The following is a 17,505-nucleotide window of genomic DNA, read 5'->3' as shown; positions in this document are numbered from 1 at the left end:
CCCACTGTACAAAAAGTTTTAAAAAATAATCTCGTCCTTTTCTGTTAAGACCATATTGGTCATTTCTCAAGGGCTATGGTAAATTCGCACCAACTGTAGGATAATTCGCACCCTGTAAAAAGCAAGGTATCTGATTATCTGGCATAATTTAACGCATTTTAACGTATACAGGGGCGCGAATTATCCTACAGGGGGTGCGAATTTATCACTGTCCTTTCTCAAAACTCTACCAACACTAACATCAGCACCTCTCTCTCTCTCTCTCTCTCTCTCTTATCTAGCTTAGATTCGACCATTGCAATACGCAGACTTCTGTAGCTTTGCTCTGTCTCTCTCTGTCTCTCTCTCAAGCAAAACCCTAAATTTAATATATTGATCTTCAGATTAGAGATCTGAAAATTCTCAATTCGAGTGCTCTTTCCCCATCGATTGAAGATGAATATATTCAGATTAGCAGGTGATATGACGCATCTCATGAGCGTTCTCGTCTTGCTCCTCAAGATCCACACTATAAAATCCTGTGCCGGTACCTCTCTATCCTCATTTTCTTTGAAATTTCACGTAGGAGGCCACAATCTCTGTCAATTAGGGTTTTTTTTCAAGAACCAGGTTTCCTTATTTAGATTGTTTTTCCTTATTTATGTTATTTCAATATTCTAGTAGGTTTTCTTAATTTCCTTTTCCTATTTTGCTGATTTATGTTTTGATGAGTACATGTAAATGTGTATATGATTTAGTTACAAAGTAGTTATTGTAGGGTTGAGCATTTTAGATTTTTGGGGTTAATTACTTGTTATGTGTTATGTAAGCGGGTGTTAGTTACTTGTTATGTGTTATGTAAATGGGTAATGCCCTGTTTGTTCCACCCCCCAATCTGGTTATTGGACTCAAAATTACATTAATTTTGGGTCCAATAATCAGATTGGGTGGGGGGCGGTTTGTAATTTTGAGTCCAACAACCAAATTGGGGGATGATAATCGGTTGCCACAATCTCAAACGAACAGGGCCTAAATGGGTTGGTGATGTGGTACACCTTTGTGTTTATATTTTAGTAGTTGTATTTTAATGAAAATGGGAAGAAAATTTTTTTACAGCAAAGGAAACTTTGTTTTAGGAGTGTCATAGTTCCTCTCGAATTGAACTGTTAGGAGGTCTGGTTGCCTTGAATCAACATCTTTCCCTATCATTTTTCTATCTTTTCCTTGTTTATTTGTGTTACGGCCGATTAGGCACGTATCATGTTTCCTATTTTACATTCCCTATTTTCTATATGATGTAGATGTTGTGTGGCTATTCAGCAGGGAGTAATCACATTTGGTGCAGTTAGGACATTGGAGGCTGAATTTCCTCGAATCAGCTCATTGTCTTCTTCTGTTTTTCTCTCATTCTATCAATCTTCTTCTTTATTTTCTGTTTTGATAGAACGTTGTTCTATTGATTTTTTTCTTTTACTTCTCTCTCAAGTAATGATATTTAGAACTTGAATCTTTCGCTTTCTTGATTTATAGAAAGAATGGTAAACTGAATATAAATCATTTCACTGTTAGGGCAACTTATATTCTGGATTGGTTTGGTAACTCTACGTGAAAATTGCTATTTTTAACTTTCCTGTCGGAATTTCCAATTCCTGAGTGTAACTAGAAGACAATCTCGCCCCCCCCCCCCCCGGTTCATTTGCTAGTGTTTTTTTTTGTGGCGTGAGCGGGGGCCTGCCTAGGCATGGGACTATGTGGGACCCAACGTGGCATGGGCAGGTTTAAGGGGCCTAGTCTAACGCGTTCCATCAGCTATGAAGCTTTTAGTGTATTGGTTAGGTAACTAAGTCTGTGCTTGGTTGCGAGTATTTACCTCGGAGAGTAGTGGCATAAGTAGTCAGTAGGGAGGATGGAGGAGACAAGCCTTGAATTTACCCGGAACTTACCTCATAAAATAGTGGTAAGGAGTGTTTGGTTGTCAACGTTGTAGAGTAGTGGTAGGGGGTGTCATTACCATGAGAGAGAGAGAGAGAGAGAGAGAGAGAGAGCATCATTCCCAAAAAATCCAAGCAAAATCCTACCTTTTTGTAGTTTTAGGCTTGAATTTCTTTGGGAGGAGACAAGAGTGACACATCAACAGGAAGAAGGAGTGTTACGTTCCAGCTATCCCAGCTACTTGTGCATGCTTATGGAGGTTTCTAGGAATCCCTAATAACCAACACTGTTGCTGGAAGTTAGCTAGCTATCATATTTATCTTTTATTATGATTGGTTGTGACAATAGAGTAGAGTTCTAGCTGCACTAGAAGTTGAGATCTTTGTAGTCATTTATATGGTTTCATCTATTATGAAAAGGAGATAAGTTTTCAGCCTATTTTTGTGCTTCCATACACAATCTCAAATGGGCTCTTTCAAGTAGTGATGCTTCTGGATTAGTTTTATGTGAATTCAACTTATGGTGGAATAGTGTCCCATTACTTCGGATTTTATCAACAAGGCTTCTTATGAGATTCCCCAAACTTTGGTTCAACACCTCTATTTGACCATTTACTTGTGGGTGATAGGTACTAATATATTGAATTTTTGTTTAAGATCACTTTCACAAAGTCCTCATTGGGTTCATGACAAGCCAAACATGAAATACATTCTAAGTCCTCCCATTGTACTTTAGGTGTTGGAAATGGTGCATGCAACCCTATGTTTGAAATTATCCCTCTTAACATATCTGTTAGAATTGGAGTTTGGGTTAGAAGAGCAGAAGAAGTAGAGGAATGGAGATGATGGAGAGTCTCCACGAGGGAGCTCCTCATGTAAATGATGTATATATAGGGCCCCAAATAGGGCAACAATGTACAATGACTGTAATACCCCTAAGACTACAAGTAATGACTAAACTGCCCTAAATATATGTTATTCAACACTCCCTCTCAAGCTGGAGTGTATATACTGTGGAACTCTAGCTTGCTACAAAGAAGACTACAACAACCAAACAAAAAGTACAATAAGCTCATACACACATCCAGCTTGGTAAAACACTCCTGAAGTTGGTGTGGTAAATACATAATGAAAAGCATAATAAAAAGTAGTAACAGCCACAATGAACAACATCGAGATCAACTACCATAAAAAAGAGCAGCTCCCCCTGAAGTAACACAATGGCGAGAGCGATCATCAAAAGGACCTCCTCCCGAATGAGAGCACGACAAACAAATCTGCATATCAACGAGCAATGGAGGCGCCATGCTAGGAATCAGCAACGGTCCAGCGAACAAAATAGGCACACTAAAGGCACGGACCACGAGTATAGGCGAAGTAACACTGGATGACAGAGCATCAGTTGAGTGGCACATTGCCAAGAGAAGATAACTACCAATGGGGAAATCATCGGAGACAAGGTCAACGGGGAAACTGTTGCCTGGAGAGAAGAAGAAAATGAGAAGATAACCAACCAACAATGGGGAAACCATTGTCTGGAGACAAGGTCGATGGAATGCTCATCGTCGCCTGAAGAGAGGTCGACGACGGGGAAACCATCGTCTGAAGAGAGCCAACCAACGTTGGGGACACCATCGTATGGAAAGAAGGTCGACGACATGAACAGTGTCTCCTGAAGAGAGGTCGACGGGGAAACCGTCGCCTGGAGAACCTACCAACGATGGGAATACTATCGTCCGGAGAACCGACCAATGATGGGAAAACCATCGCCTGGTGAAACTTGGTTGACGGGGACATCATCGTCTGTGAACCGACCAACGATGGGGAAACCATTGCCCGGTGAAGATAAGGCTTAAAGCCGGAAAAATAAGATGAATGCGTAAAAGCTACGCCAAATAAAAATGAAACTGACACACGAAGAGAAGAAACAACTGAAGAATGAAACTGACACTCGAAGAGTGGTGAAATACATCAAGGAGAAGACAGCATGAAGAAGAAGAAATCACCAACAATACTCCCCCTCGGGTGAGACATGAGCCCAGAGATGACAACACAAGGAAAGACATAAAGAGGGCAACACCAAGACAACATGCCAACAAGAAGAGACAACACCAAGAACCAAGGAAAAAGACAACACAAATGAACTCACAAAGAACTACATAACAACACTCTTCCCCCCCACACACATAAGTTGAAGGCCGAATACCTTCAACTTGCAAAGAAAAGAAGACTATCAAGGCACCGAACTCCTCTTAGACATTTTATCGAACACTTGGTGGGCACCTTGAAGATGAAGAAAAAGGCCATATAAGCAAATGTGTGTGTGTGTGTGTGTGTGTTTATATATATAAAGAGAAATAAAGAAATTTAGAGTTGAGATTTGGGATTTTGGGTAGTAGATCTAGGGTTTTGGAGGATACCAAGAGAGATCTGAGAAGTAATCGCAAGAAAAACAGAGGATGAGTAATCGCAAGACACCCTAATCGCAAGACACGGAAAGGGTTTAATCTAAGAGTTGCAAGGGTTTAATCGCACAGAGATAACTGAGAATGGTAATCGCATGATGAAATGAACATTTGCTAATCTCAACATTAGGGGTGCAACTCGGGCCGGGTTGGGTCGGGTTGAGGCCAACCCTAACCCAACCCGAGATAGCATTCCCTCAACCCTATCCCAACCCAACCCGAGCCTCGGGTTGAGGATGGTCAACCCTAACCCAACCCGCCTCCAAATCGGGTCGGGTTGGGTTCGGGTTCGGGTTCATCTAGTGCCAAATAGAAAAATACAAGAAAAAAAACATAATCTTAAGGTAATCATGATAACATTGTAGGACTGAGGTCAGGTTTGGGTCACCAAGCCCTCAAACCTAACCCAACCCGAAATTAAATCGGGTTGGATTTTCCCAACCCAACCTGAGAAAATGCCAACCCAGCCCGAGCCAAAATCGGGTTGAACCCGTCGGGTTCGGGTTGAGCCCGACCCAAGTTGCACCCCTACTCAAGAGAGGAGAGAAAAAATAGTTAATCGCAAGATATCTTGGAGGTGTTCATCGCATGATGAAGTGGCAGGGTTAATCTCACCATGCGATTAAGAAGGGGGTGCACATGTGATTTAATCACAAGATGAAGTGGCAGGGGAGAGTTAATTGCATGGAAGTATGGAACACAATGGGGAGAGTTAATCACAAGAGGAAATATATATATATACGATTATTAATCTGAAGAATGTCTTCTGGGAAGAGTAAGGTGCGATTAATCTGGGGCTCAACACAAAGATAAACACAGACACATAGACACAGAGATGGAGCTAGGGATAATCGCACCGAGAGAAAGAAAAGGGTTTTGCAAGAGATACACATGCGAAAAAGGGCTGCGGAAACACACCGACGCAAGAGAGAGAGGATATGTGGAGTGAGGATAGACTCCCTTCTTTCCTTCTTTGAGGATCAGCCGTTTGGCTTCGATACCATATTAAAAATGGAGTTAGGGTTAGAAGAGAGGAAGAAGAAGAGGAATGGAGATGATGGAGAGTCTCCACTAGGGAGCTCCTCATGTAAATGATGTATAATTGGTGAGATAGGTCTCCTGCACATCTTTAGCTTTTCCACAACACTCAATGGATCTATGTCTCGGATTTCCGCATTAAAAGCAATTAAATTGTGTCATGCAGATATTTGATCCCCATACCTTTTTATCTTATTACTCCTGATATGTAATTTTTGATGTCTAGGGTATGTCATTCTGAATCATTCCTGTCATTTTCAGCAGTTTCTCATAATTGCAAAGCACTTGATAGATAAGCTAGATTGTATCTAGACTGAAGCAGCTTAGATGACACAATAATCTTATTGCAGCTCAGAATAATCTTGATCTTTTTTTGGCGTGGTTAATAATCTACCACTTTGCTCTTTTCATGCAAATGTTAACATACTTCACTGAATGTGATTTTTAGGATGGGTCATGCCTCAAAGATCTCCCCCGTCGGATGATTTCTAGAGATTTTCCTGCTTTATGTGGACATTGCTTTATTTAATCATCGCCTATGCACATGCTGCAAATCTGAGGGTTAAGATCATCTGATGGAGGAGATTTTTTTTAACCATTCAAGAAACAGAAAAAAAAGGGGTCTAACAGATTAAAGGTTTGGATCACTGAACAGGTGGCCCTCACTTGCCTACAAGGAATTATTAATGCAGACTCCACATATTGGCTCTCTTCTGTTTTTGATGCTCGTAGCTCACACATTTGTATAAAAAGTGCTTCGTAAGAAGAAAGATGTGGTCAATAATTTTTTTACCGAACTGGAATTTGTCTATTGAAAAAGGGTAAAGAAAAGTTACAAAAATAGTTCCGGGAAAAACAGTGCACAATCTAGACAGATGGCATATGATCCCAATGCATCATATTCGTACCTCCACCCCAAAATTGGTCGCCTTATTGGCCCAAATATTTCTTTCTCAATGCATACGAGACAGTCATATTTACATTTATGTAAATGTTATTTCCAACTCAAGTAAGAATCATTTCTGCAAACCTCGTTCCGCTATGGTTAGAATCATTTGTATGTACAAATCTAGGTAGTTATCCTTGGATAATCATGATATAACATGAACTACTATCACCTGGATTTTTATGAGGATCTCACTTTTGCCATGTAGTGTATCATTCAATCGTTTTGAATCTTTGGTGTTTCCTTTCTTGTAATGCATTCTGTGGCTGTAAGTCTGTAACCAGTAGTTTTTTTTATAGCATCATAACATTCATAAATAACTCGTAATGTTGTTCATAATATGCAGGCATTTCTTTGAAGACCCAAGAACTATATGCTATTGTTTTTGCTAGTCGCTACTTGGATATTTTTACTCATTTTATCTCACTATATAATACCATCATGAAGTTGATTTTCTTGGGAAGCTCATTTACAATTGTCTGGTATATGAGGCGCCACAAGATTGTCCGCAGATCTTATGATAAGGAACAAGACACCTTCCGCCATCTTTTTCTCATATTACCATGCCTACTTTTGGCCCTAGTTATTAATGAAAAGTTCACCTTTAAAGAGGTATGTGCACTTATTTGCTTTAACTCGTGAATGAATGACCATATGCACGTCTGGTGTATCAGGATTAGTTATTCATTTCCCAGGTAGTTCAGCACAATAAGAAGCTACTTGATTTGCATTTTGCTTGATACCGCTTATTATTTGAAAGATATTCTTCCATGCATAGTTTTAAATTTCGTCTGAAATTTCGGATTTCGGTTGGGACCGAAAATTTTCCACAAAATCCAAAATTTCGAATTTCCCAAATTGTGGAAATTTCGGCCGAACTCTTGAGAAATTCAATTTTTTTTTAAAAAAATTAATATTTAGGCAGTGATATGTTCTGCGCCTTTTAATTACTTGGGACACCCAAAATCAGTGTACATGGCAATATGGGCCGTTGAATACTTCCCCCATGACGTAAGTTTGGTCCTATGCCAGTCATAGATACACTAGATTTGGGTGTCCCAAGTAATGAAAAGGGGCAGATGTATCACTTTCCTTATATTTTTACGAAAATTTGGCTGAAATTACCGAAATTTCGGAAATGATAAATTAATTATTATTTTTTTACCAGATTTCAGCCAAAATTTCGGTTTCAGCCAAGGCCGAAATTGGGCCGAAACTGAAATTTAAATTCATGTGCATAGTGTTGCTCTGTTCCCCATGTATTATCTTTTGGTTTTGTTGTCTTGCTTAATGTGTCTGCCCCTGGAACAGGTGATGTGGACATTTTCCTTGTATTTGGAGGCTGTTGCCATACTTCCTCAGCTGGTATTGTTGCAGCGGACTAGGAATATTGACAACTTGACCGGACAATATGTTCTCCTTCTTGGGTGACTACCACTCCCTAGTCCTGGTTTTGTCGATTTACCAATTTAGTCCCAATCATATTACTACTTGGCTGAAAACCTTCATTTCCCATCATTTTCATATAATGCATTGAATGTTCAAGTAGCACGTATTAGATTTTTTAGGGAAGTGATATTTACGCCCCTTTTGATCACCAGGGATACCCTACGTCAGTGTATCAATGGCAAAAAGGTGGCTAATGTACTTCATGTCAGAAAATTCCAATGGCTTTGATTGCAAAGTACACTGGCAAATGGGTGTCCCTGGTGATAAAAGGGGCGTAAATATCGTTTCCCATTTTTTATTTGTTATTACGATCAAATGGGCATTCAGTGTTCAAGTCTTCAAGAGGTGTGTAATATTAACATAAGATTTTTCCTTTTGAGATGCTAGTCATATGATTCAAGATGCACATGCTAATGGAATTTCATGTCACTTTTACCTCAACAGCTCATTTGTTGGACTTTGGGTTCGTTATTTAAGACAATTTTGTTGGCTAGATGGCTGATACATTCTCACCTATTCTCTATCTTCGCATTAGCTCTACATTATTAACATAATTGTTAATTTTTTTTTTTTTCAAAATCTTGAAAGAACGTTTTCAAGCATTTCTGCTTTATTTATACCAATGTTATCAAAGAAAATCCTGCTGTAAAATCCATGGATGAAAGTTAGAGAACTTGGTACCTTTTTTTGTTAATGTATGAGTGCAGTTATCTAAGCCAATGTTTGAAGATTGAATCGAATTGTCATACGATGTTACATGAAAATGTAAGATCACATGTTTTTTAAGGAGTCCTTTAGGAATTTAAGGAAATTTTTTTTTAAAAAAAAAAATCTACAAAGAGCTAACTTTTTGTGATCTCTTGTATAACGCCATGCTTTATTCATAGCATATTACATGAGTCATATAGTTATAAGGTAAAAAATTTGCTTGTTTAGAGAACCACTTTCTTCCATTTTGGCATTATCATTTAGGGTTTAGAAGTGGTTGTTACCTTTTTTTTTTTGTCATGTGAGGTGGTGAGGGTCATTCTCTCATTTAGCACTGATTAACTAAATAGCATCGCAGTATCCTTCCATGAATCAGCATATTGTATTAATGAAACACTCATCTGACATTCTGACTCTCTATTGTTTCATGAATATTCATGAAATAGACTCACCGTTTTATCACTCGTGATATCCATAAAGTTAAAAGCTAAAGGAAAAGGCATACAAACAAATAGCCAAAAAATGGCTATAGGAATAAACTTGCATAATGTTCAGTCCAAGTCAACACGCAACTTATGAAGTTGTCATTGTGGATAAGATTGCTTTCATCAAGCTTGGCTTCTGTACTTATTTATGACCTTCAAAAGCGACATGCGTCGCTTCTAACACTGTCATTTATAGATAAATTTTGTATCTCAAATTTTGTCAGCCCCGTCAATATAATCCAGTCTGCTACAAATATACTTTCTTGGAACTGTTTTAGTCTGGAGGTAATTTGCTGTAATTTTATTAGGCGATTCCAGATCTGAATATAATAGTTGAAATTTAAATCAAGAGCTACTCATTGATTCTCGAACCTTGTTTTCTAGTAAAAGCATCACCAAGTTGGTAACAGAGCATAAGAATCACACTTTTTTCTACATTATTTGGTATCAGAGCATCAATCGTCAATCGTAGAGTTGTTCAACATTACTTGTCAAACCACATTATTGAATGGATGGAAAAGAAGTTAGCTGGTTGGAAGAAAGCTTTCTTTTCCTTTGGTGTTCTGATCACCTTTATCAAGGCAGCACTATCTAACCTCCCTAAATATTAGATGTCTCTCTTCAAAATCTCAATGGATCTGGCCAAAAGGATTAATGGAATTCAAAGAGACTTTCTTAAAAGAAAGGAAGAAGGAAAGTAGCTAAATAAACTTAGTGAAATGGGAGGAGGTATGCAATCATAAGAGAGATGGGCAGGTGCAAATAAGCCATAACTATCAACTATGCCGCGAAGCACTAAATAAAAAAATTATCAGATTATCTATACCTAAATGATTCTCCATTTTTTTTTACTTAAAATGTGAATGGCTATTCTTTGTAGGGCAGGTGCAGATAAGCCATAACTATCAACTATGCCGCGAAGCACTAAATAAAAAAATTATCAGATTATCTATACCTAAATGATTCTCCATTTTTTTTACTTACGTCTTCATTGCCGTTGACACTGAGGAGTCTACAATCCTGCTCAGGTAGTGTGTGACTGAAGTATTTGTCATTTGAAGGTGGCACACGGTCGGTGTCCATGGCATAAACACAGCGGATTGTCGTGATATATCTGACTTGCGACTGCCTCTGAGGAGGAGTTTATTGGATAAGATTCTGACGTGGTGTCAACTCAAGGACCCACTTATTCCAGGTTTATTATTATTCTTTAGAAGTTTGATGAATATCAGGGATTAGGGTATGATTATGGGCTTGTAGATAATGGACCCTCGGATGTTGATGAAGAAACTCCAATCAAGGTATCACGACGGTGTTGACTGCTACATATGAAAAGGATTACTGAATGAGGTACAGAGTCGCAGATGGTGTTGAATCTGGGACCCACTCCTTCCAGTTCTAGTTTTCTGTCTGATGAAGTACTCACCTAGTACCGTGACCTAGGATTCTCTTGATTAGTTGAAGTTCTTGAACGTGATTCTTGTTTCATCTTCTTTGTGATGACCTGCTAGCTGCATAATATACCCTGTAAACTTTTTGACGAATGAAAGTCACCTATTTGCATGTGTGATAAAGTGGGCCCATGTGTTGTAGTTTCAGTCTTGTAGTACTGGGAACTTTGGTTGTCGCACCAAAACACATTTATACTTACAAGGTCAACAACAATGTATCCACAGTTTTAACCGCCTGCTCTAGGGAGCACCTTGCTGCTTAGGATCATGCATCTAGGAGCATTGGCTGATGGATATTGTGCAGTTTTAGGCTTTTGCAATGACGCACACCTTGAAATATAAGGTCGTACAGTCAAAATCATGTTTGTCACGCAGTTTAGATTCGTACTATGTGGAATATTAATTACTATGCAGTTTAGGCGGGTTCTACTAGGAGCATGATAAATATTTGTTTCCCTGCAGTTTAGGCTCATCTGGTCAGGATTGAATACGAAAATATGCATAAATAACCAACAAATCTCATCAAATCTTACTTGCAGTTTAGGCTCATGTGGTCAGGTTTCAATCATTTGTTTTGGTAAGATTTGATGAGATTTCTTGGTTATATATGCATATTTTTGTATTTCTGTTTTCTATTTTTGTTATGTCTTTCATTTTTTTTATTCTTATGATTTGTTTCTTTTACATGTTTTCTAGGCTAATGATGTAGGACGAATAGGAAGGGAGTATCTTTCAAAGTTTAAGCTCATGTTTTAGTCGACTAGGGTGGAGAATAGGATATGGGCAAGGAAATAGGCTATGCAGGCTCTAGGGATGTGAATTTACTGGCAAGAGCATACCATTGTAATAGGGAGTATAGGTGAAAGGATTGGTAAAAATTAGGATTTTGGATCCTAAAATATGTGATTAGAATGGAAGAATATTTTTACTACGTTTATGGTAGGCTTGGAGCGATGCAGACGTAGGAAGGTGCAGATGTATGACAGAAAGGTGCAGGACTGCCGGCAAAGGTTTTGGCAAGATTAGGGGACTAGGGTTTAGCGTGAGATGGGACGAGTAAAACTAGGGTTTTGAGATTTTAGGCAAGAGGAAGAAATATTTTCGTTTCCCAAGCAGATTTTTTTGTGGAAGAAACCAAGAAAAGAAGAGAGAAAATATGAGAAATATAGATTGCCGGCAATGAAGAGACAATACTTAAGTGAAGGCACCCCTCTAGGAGTTTTCCTTGGCATCTCACCAAAGATGAAGATTGTGATAGAATCACAATAGCAATCCTGAGGTATTGAACCAAGGGAACCCTAGACATCGCACCAATGGAATTAAGGCATCACACCTTGAAGAACAGACATTACATCCACACTAGAGAAAATTTTAAAATCTTTATTGATTCCATCACTGCTTAAAAGAAGTGTTCTAAGGCTGCATCTATATAAGAAAAGAGTGACAACTAGAAAATTCTAAAAACCTGTCATTGAAAAAGAAGGTTCTAAAACCAAAAACAAAAACCTAATACTATCGGACTACAATACCCGCTAATGACTTAAAGATTTGCTCTCTACGTAAAATTTTCACAATACATGTGTGACCTATTTAAAATACTCACAACTCGAAGAACTTAAGTGATTTTGATGGAAAAGGATTCTACTACCTCCTTATGACTTAAAAAGACTTAAATAACATTCTAAAAAATTAAATAAAACTATTTTAACATTAACGACGAGCCCCCATCTTGTTAGCTCCTTGATTCTTAATGAAATCTTGGATGGTCCTCCATCAACTAAAGCTAAGAATTTATGCATCTATTTGGTCACTTTTCTTCTTTTAATTTACATATTTTATTTTAGTTTCCAATTTTATGTAATATTTTTTTTAACTGTCATTGAGTTATATCCAAATGTCTTTGTGCTTAATCTAAATACCAATTGTCACGCCCCAAACTGAGTTTCCTGTCTAGGCACATTACAGCGCCACATATTCATCAAACCACGAATATGTAAGGCACTCACACTGGAACCATGCAATAAGCAGAGCTACTAAAGCAAAACTAATTTATTAAGTCATCATCATCAGAGTAATCAATGCGGAAATTAAACCTCTTGTCCAACGGACTACATCAATTCAAATGAAATTAAATAACTAGATGTTCATTGCAACTAAAACTACTGTCTGAATAACTGAAAATAATAAATCCCCTAATCTGTCGCCCTTGCTCACTCCTAAGCCCGTGAAATTCATGCATCCTATTGTCCATCCCCTGTAACATAGAATGCGTGGAATGAGCTAATGCCCAGTGAAATAAACATGACTACACTTAACAACATAATACCAATTAAATGTAACAGGATAATTGGCAATATATGTAAAACTGTAATTGGCATAGCAATCTAGCTATCAAACTGTATAACTGGCATAACCATGCAAAAACACTTTGTCTCACGGACATTAATTGTTACATCCTTACTTGGACAACACCATGTCCTGATGCAAGAACTGTGACTATAAAAATCCAACTGACACAAACGTGCGTATGGTAGATCCACACCAGCAGTCGATACCATACCATGACTATCAGTCCAAACTGGCATACGCACCAGGAGTCGATACCACACCAGAACACGTGCATATGGTAGATCCGCACCAGGAGTCAATACCACACCATGACTAATAAGTCTATCCAGGAGTCAATACCATACCACCATATGGTAGATCCGCACCAGGAGTCAATACCATACCATGACTAGTGACCCTCGTGTACACCAACACAGTCAATAACAATCACGAACATGCATAACCTTGCATAAGAATCATATTCAATGTAATGAATAACTGTGGTAGAACAAGTCTACTCACCTGTGGTACTTGTCTGATTTGTCTCCCACGAAGTAACTCCTTCGATTACTGTGTAGTATCCCCTACAGTCCATATCAACCCTTAATCAATACTTTGGATTAATATCTAAGTCCCCCGGGGCAGATCTGCGCCCTCCAAAATTATTGGAACACCTCCAAAATCAATTTACAAATTCAGGTCATTGGCAGTCGACTGGGCCCAGTCGACTGGTCCTTAACTACTGTTTTAAATGAAAAACACAGTGTGGGCGCTCCAGTCGACTGCCCCTCAACTACTGTTTCTCGGCCAAAACACAGTTTTGGAGCACCAGTCGACTGCCACTGGAAAAATTGGTTTTTACCTTCAAAACCCGAAAACCCATCTTTCTTCTTCCTTTAAACATGTTAAATACCTTAACAAGTTATTTATTAATCTCCCCCACTTGATTAGGGCATCTAACGCGGAAGAGTGCAAAGATCTTTCGAGAAAAACCAGTTTCCTCCACCCTAATTAATGGTTCTTCAACCGAAGAACAGAAGACTTGATTTAATCATCTTAAATACACTATAATCTTTATTCTCAAGAGATTTGAATCTCTTTAGGGAGTAAAATAAACCATAATTATAACTTACATACCTTTTGGAAGACGGATTCTCAAACTTTTCTTCATTCTCCTCTCCCAAAAGTTCCACAAGATTTCTCTTTAGGGTTAAAGTTCCAAAATCTGTAGCCTAAGTGTGTTTTTTATAGACTCTTACTTTTAAGAGTCCTAACTTAGCAAGGCTTTTGGAAACCCTAACCCACTCCAATTGGGAACTAACTATTTAATTTAATATTATATATATAATTTGGGACAAAAATACCCTCTCCCCCAAACGTCCCCACATTTTCGACGGTTTGGGTTATTTCACCTATGGTTCTATTTCCCCTTTTTGTTTCTTTTTCTCTTCTTCTTTTGCATTTTATATGATAGTTCCATTTGTCTTTCTATCATATGTGGGATTCTTTGACCAAGATTTATGTGTGTATGCTTGCGGTTGTTTGTGTACTTGAGCTAAGATCCCGTCTTTGCATATTTCCATATACACATCTGCATGGGGGTGATTCACAATGTGGTCTCCAAAACTGAAAGCCCCAACTGTCCTGTAGAATTTTCCTTGTGAATGACAAATATCATAGGTGCCTTGCACATGCTTTCCAGCTCTATGGTTCTTGATGTAGGAGGTTTTGTAATGCACCCAAGTTTATGTTTGCGTTTAATTGCTTATTTGTTTCCTGTATATGTGTTATTCTTTTGACTGTACACTGAATCTGGCCTGCCAATGAATTTCATCTTTATAATGATTGTTTGCTATTTCTGATACTTAACCTGACTCCTTTATTTATGTGGTTGAACTGATTGTATTAATTTTATAAATAGGATCCGTCTGGCTAGATGAGTCAAATCTTCAGAGGCCATATTTGGCCACCATGAAAAAATATTTTGTTGAATATTTGTAGTGCCAGTTATGAGAGATGAGTGGGAGATGGAGAGTTTGAGAGGGTGGGTGGGAGAGAGGAGAATGGAAAGCTCCTAAAAATCAGGAAAACTTTTCACTAGTTATTAGGGATTTTTTATGCCAATCTCTACTCCTGCCCACATAATTCTCCCCCTCCTTTCTCAACCCATCTCACACAGTGAGAGGCCCATTAATATTCCACGGAATAATTTTTCATGGCTGCCAAACATGGCCTAAGCTTTGGGTTCAGAAAGCTAATCTCCATATAACTCCATCTATTAATTGTCGTGCCTTTCTCAATGCAGTGCCTACAGAGCATTTTATATTCTCAACTGGATGTATCGCTACTTTACGGGACCACACTATGTTCATTGGATCAGTATGAAAAGCTCTCCATTTTCTTTGCTTCCTTTCATCTACCTTTTATTGAATGCTCATTTTTTTGTTATGGCTATTTTGTTGTTGCAGCTTGGATTTCTGGCCTTGTGCAGACATTATTATATGCTGATTTCTTCTATTACTACTTCAATAGGTAAATTATTTCTGTTAAAAAGAATATCTAGTCTTAACCTGTGTACATTTTTGTTCACATTGTTTATTTTTACTTATTTTTCGCATTGATGTGCAGCTGGAAGAACAATGTGAAGCTCCAGTTACCAGCTTGAGGCCATCTCCCCACCTATTTTATGATTGGCAGGTAAGGATGAGTCAACATATATGTTCTTACAGATGTATTTTATCATTTTTTTGTCTCCTTTACTGGGCCTGTTAGATCAGAGTATTAGCTTCTTTTTACTCTAAAAGAAGGGTTTAAAGTTTAAACCTGGACTGATTGATCATTTTTCAACTAAGAAAAGCTTGTTGTTATAACTTATAACTGTGTTATGTGAAATATTCAACTCTTCTCATGCAATCACTAGGGAATTATAATGCAATTTTTTTTTTTTTTTTTTTTTTGGTGGAAGCTTATATATGGAGAGATTTTATATGGTGAGTGGGCGTGAAGTCCCAGTATTTTTCAGAAAGTACAGTGGGGCCCACTTTGCAGGATGATCTAAACCGTTCATTTGTTGGACCATAATATAAGTTCCTGCTCAATGGGATTAGCCATGCTTATGTAAATGCTGTAAACGATTTTCCAATGTGCTCAGCAGAGAAGGACTACCATGAGCAGCTCTCCCTTGCAAAAATCACCACCAGTGACCAAACAATGGAAAATTTGAAATTCCAAAAAATTGAATAATGTGAACCAAACAATAGAAAAACAAGTCCATAACAATTTTTCCTAGAAAAATATTGTTTTCTATAATTTTATTTCCCATGTATCCAAACTTAAAGGAAATATCTTGGGATGAGAGAGATTTCTATGTTTCGATGGTTAGCCTAAGCAAATAAAAAGTGTGGTTTTGTTTCTTTCTACCCTCCCATTCTAAACCTCTAGGAAAGAAAGACCCCTAATGCCACACCTGGGTAAGTGTTGATAAACTCCACATATAAAACAAGGAAATCAAATCAGTAGTCTTGTTTCAATAATGGCATTCCTCTCTCTGTTTTGCACTCCTTACTGTCACTCTGTCAGTAGTGTTTGATGAAGTGAGGATTGACAAGTGTCATCATTGTCTGAGTGAAGGAGTGCCCATATCAATTAACAAAAAAGAATTGGGTAAATTACTGCTACGTGTCGGAGGGTTAAAAAAATGACATAAAAATGTCGGTTGTCGAGAAAAAACGAATAAATGCTGATTTATAAAAGAATCAAAATTCTAGGACCAAAATGCCTCTCAATACTTTTTTTCTTCTTCCCATCTTCTTTTACAGTTTTACTCTACCCATTTTGTTCGAACCTTATTTTTAATTGAGTCGAAGTGCTTCTTCTTCTTCGGTAATACGTAAGGAGGTAAGCCTGAAATCTCATTCTCCCTCTCTCTTTATATATATTTCTATTTTTTTTCTTCAAAACTCCATCTAACATTATCTCCTTCTTTATCATTTTTTAGGGTATTCAAAGGTTTTTGCTTGAAATGTACAAAATTGGACACATCGGCCGTTTACAGTTTTACTCTTTTACTTTTAGGTTTTGCACTCTTTCATTTCTAGGTTTTACTCTGACACATTTTGTATGAAACGGCCTCATTTTCGAGCGATAGAAATCTTCTTCTCCAGTGAAACATCTTCATTTCTCCTGCAGCAGATGCTCATTTGTCCTGAGATAGTAGTCGAAGCTAAAATGGTACTCGCACGGGTTACTTGAAGCAAAAAAAAATGTAACTCGAATCCAAAATCGATAACTCAAACCCAAAAAGTGATTAGTCGAAGCCAAAAGACGAACTCGAATCCAAAATTGATTACTCAAACCCAAAAAGTGATTAGTCGAAGCTAGAAGACGAACTCGAAGCCAAAAACATATTATCCGAATCCAAAATGAGTCACTCGAAGCCAAAATAAGAAGTGAAAATTGGTAGTCGAAGGCAAAACAAGGTATTTGAAGCAAAATGGAAGTTATTTGAAGCAAAAAATGTTAGTCGAAGCCGAAAATAATGCTAGTCGAAGCCAAAAAAAAGTTACTATAAGCAAAAATGATAGTCGAAGACAAACAAAAATTTACTCGAAGCCAAAAAATCTGACTGGAAGCCCCAAAAAAATAAATTACTTAAGCCAAAAAACTAGTCGATGCCAAAAAGCAAATTACTCAAAGTCAGAAAAAGTTACTTGAAGCCAAAAAAAA

General features: G+C 37.9%; 1 protein-coding gene across 1 annotated transcript; it reads left to right on the top strand.

Moving 5' to 3' along the window:
* The first annotated feature begins 259 nt into the window (after positions 1-259).
* On the top strand, positions 260-15,715 carry LOC143889795 (ER lumen protein-retaining receptor-like). The gene is made up of 6 exons (XM_077394147.1): positions 260-526; positions 6,706-6,971; positions 7,671-7,786; positions 15,086-15,159; positions 15,249-15,312; positions 15,409-15,715. Exons 1-6 carry the CDS (start codon positions 436-438, stop codon positions 15,443-15,445), a joined length of 648 nt encoding a protein of 215 aa, XP_077250262.1. The 5' UTR covers positions 260-435; the 3' UTR covers positions 15,446-15,715.
* Positions 15,716-17,505: the final 1,790 nt, after the last annotated feature.

Source organism: Tasmannia lanceolata, unplaced genomic scaffold (genome assembly GCF_043159265.1).
Source record: "Tasmannia lanceolata isolate RefF3 unplaced genomic scaffold, GAP_Taslan_0.1 ptg000013l, whole genome shotgun sequence".
In the NCBI taxonomy this organism is placed as follows: Eukaryota; Viridiplantae; Streptophyta; class Magnoliopsida; order Canellales; family Winteraceae; genus Tasmannia; species Tasmannia lanceolata.
Note: the sequence above shows the minus strand (reverse complement) of the source record. Positions and strands in the feature narration are given on the sequence as shown.

Bases quoted from the DNA above. Each gene is read 5' to 3' on its own strand.
- LOC143889795 (XM_077394147.1), top strand. From the start codon at position 436: ATGAATATATTCAGATTAGCAGGTGATATGACGCATCTCATGAGCGTT. The intron at 6,972-7,670 runs GTATGTGCACTT...CCCCTGGAACAG, and splicing joins AAAAGTTCACCTTTAAAGAG to GTGATGTGGACATTTTCCTT. The intron at 15,160-15,248 runs GTATGAAAAGCT...TTGTTGTTGCAG, and splicing joins ACACTATGTTCATTGGATCA to CTTGGATTTCTGGCCTTGTG.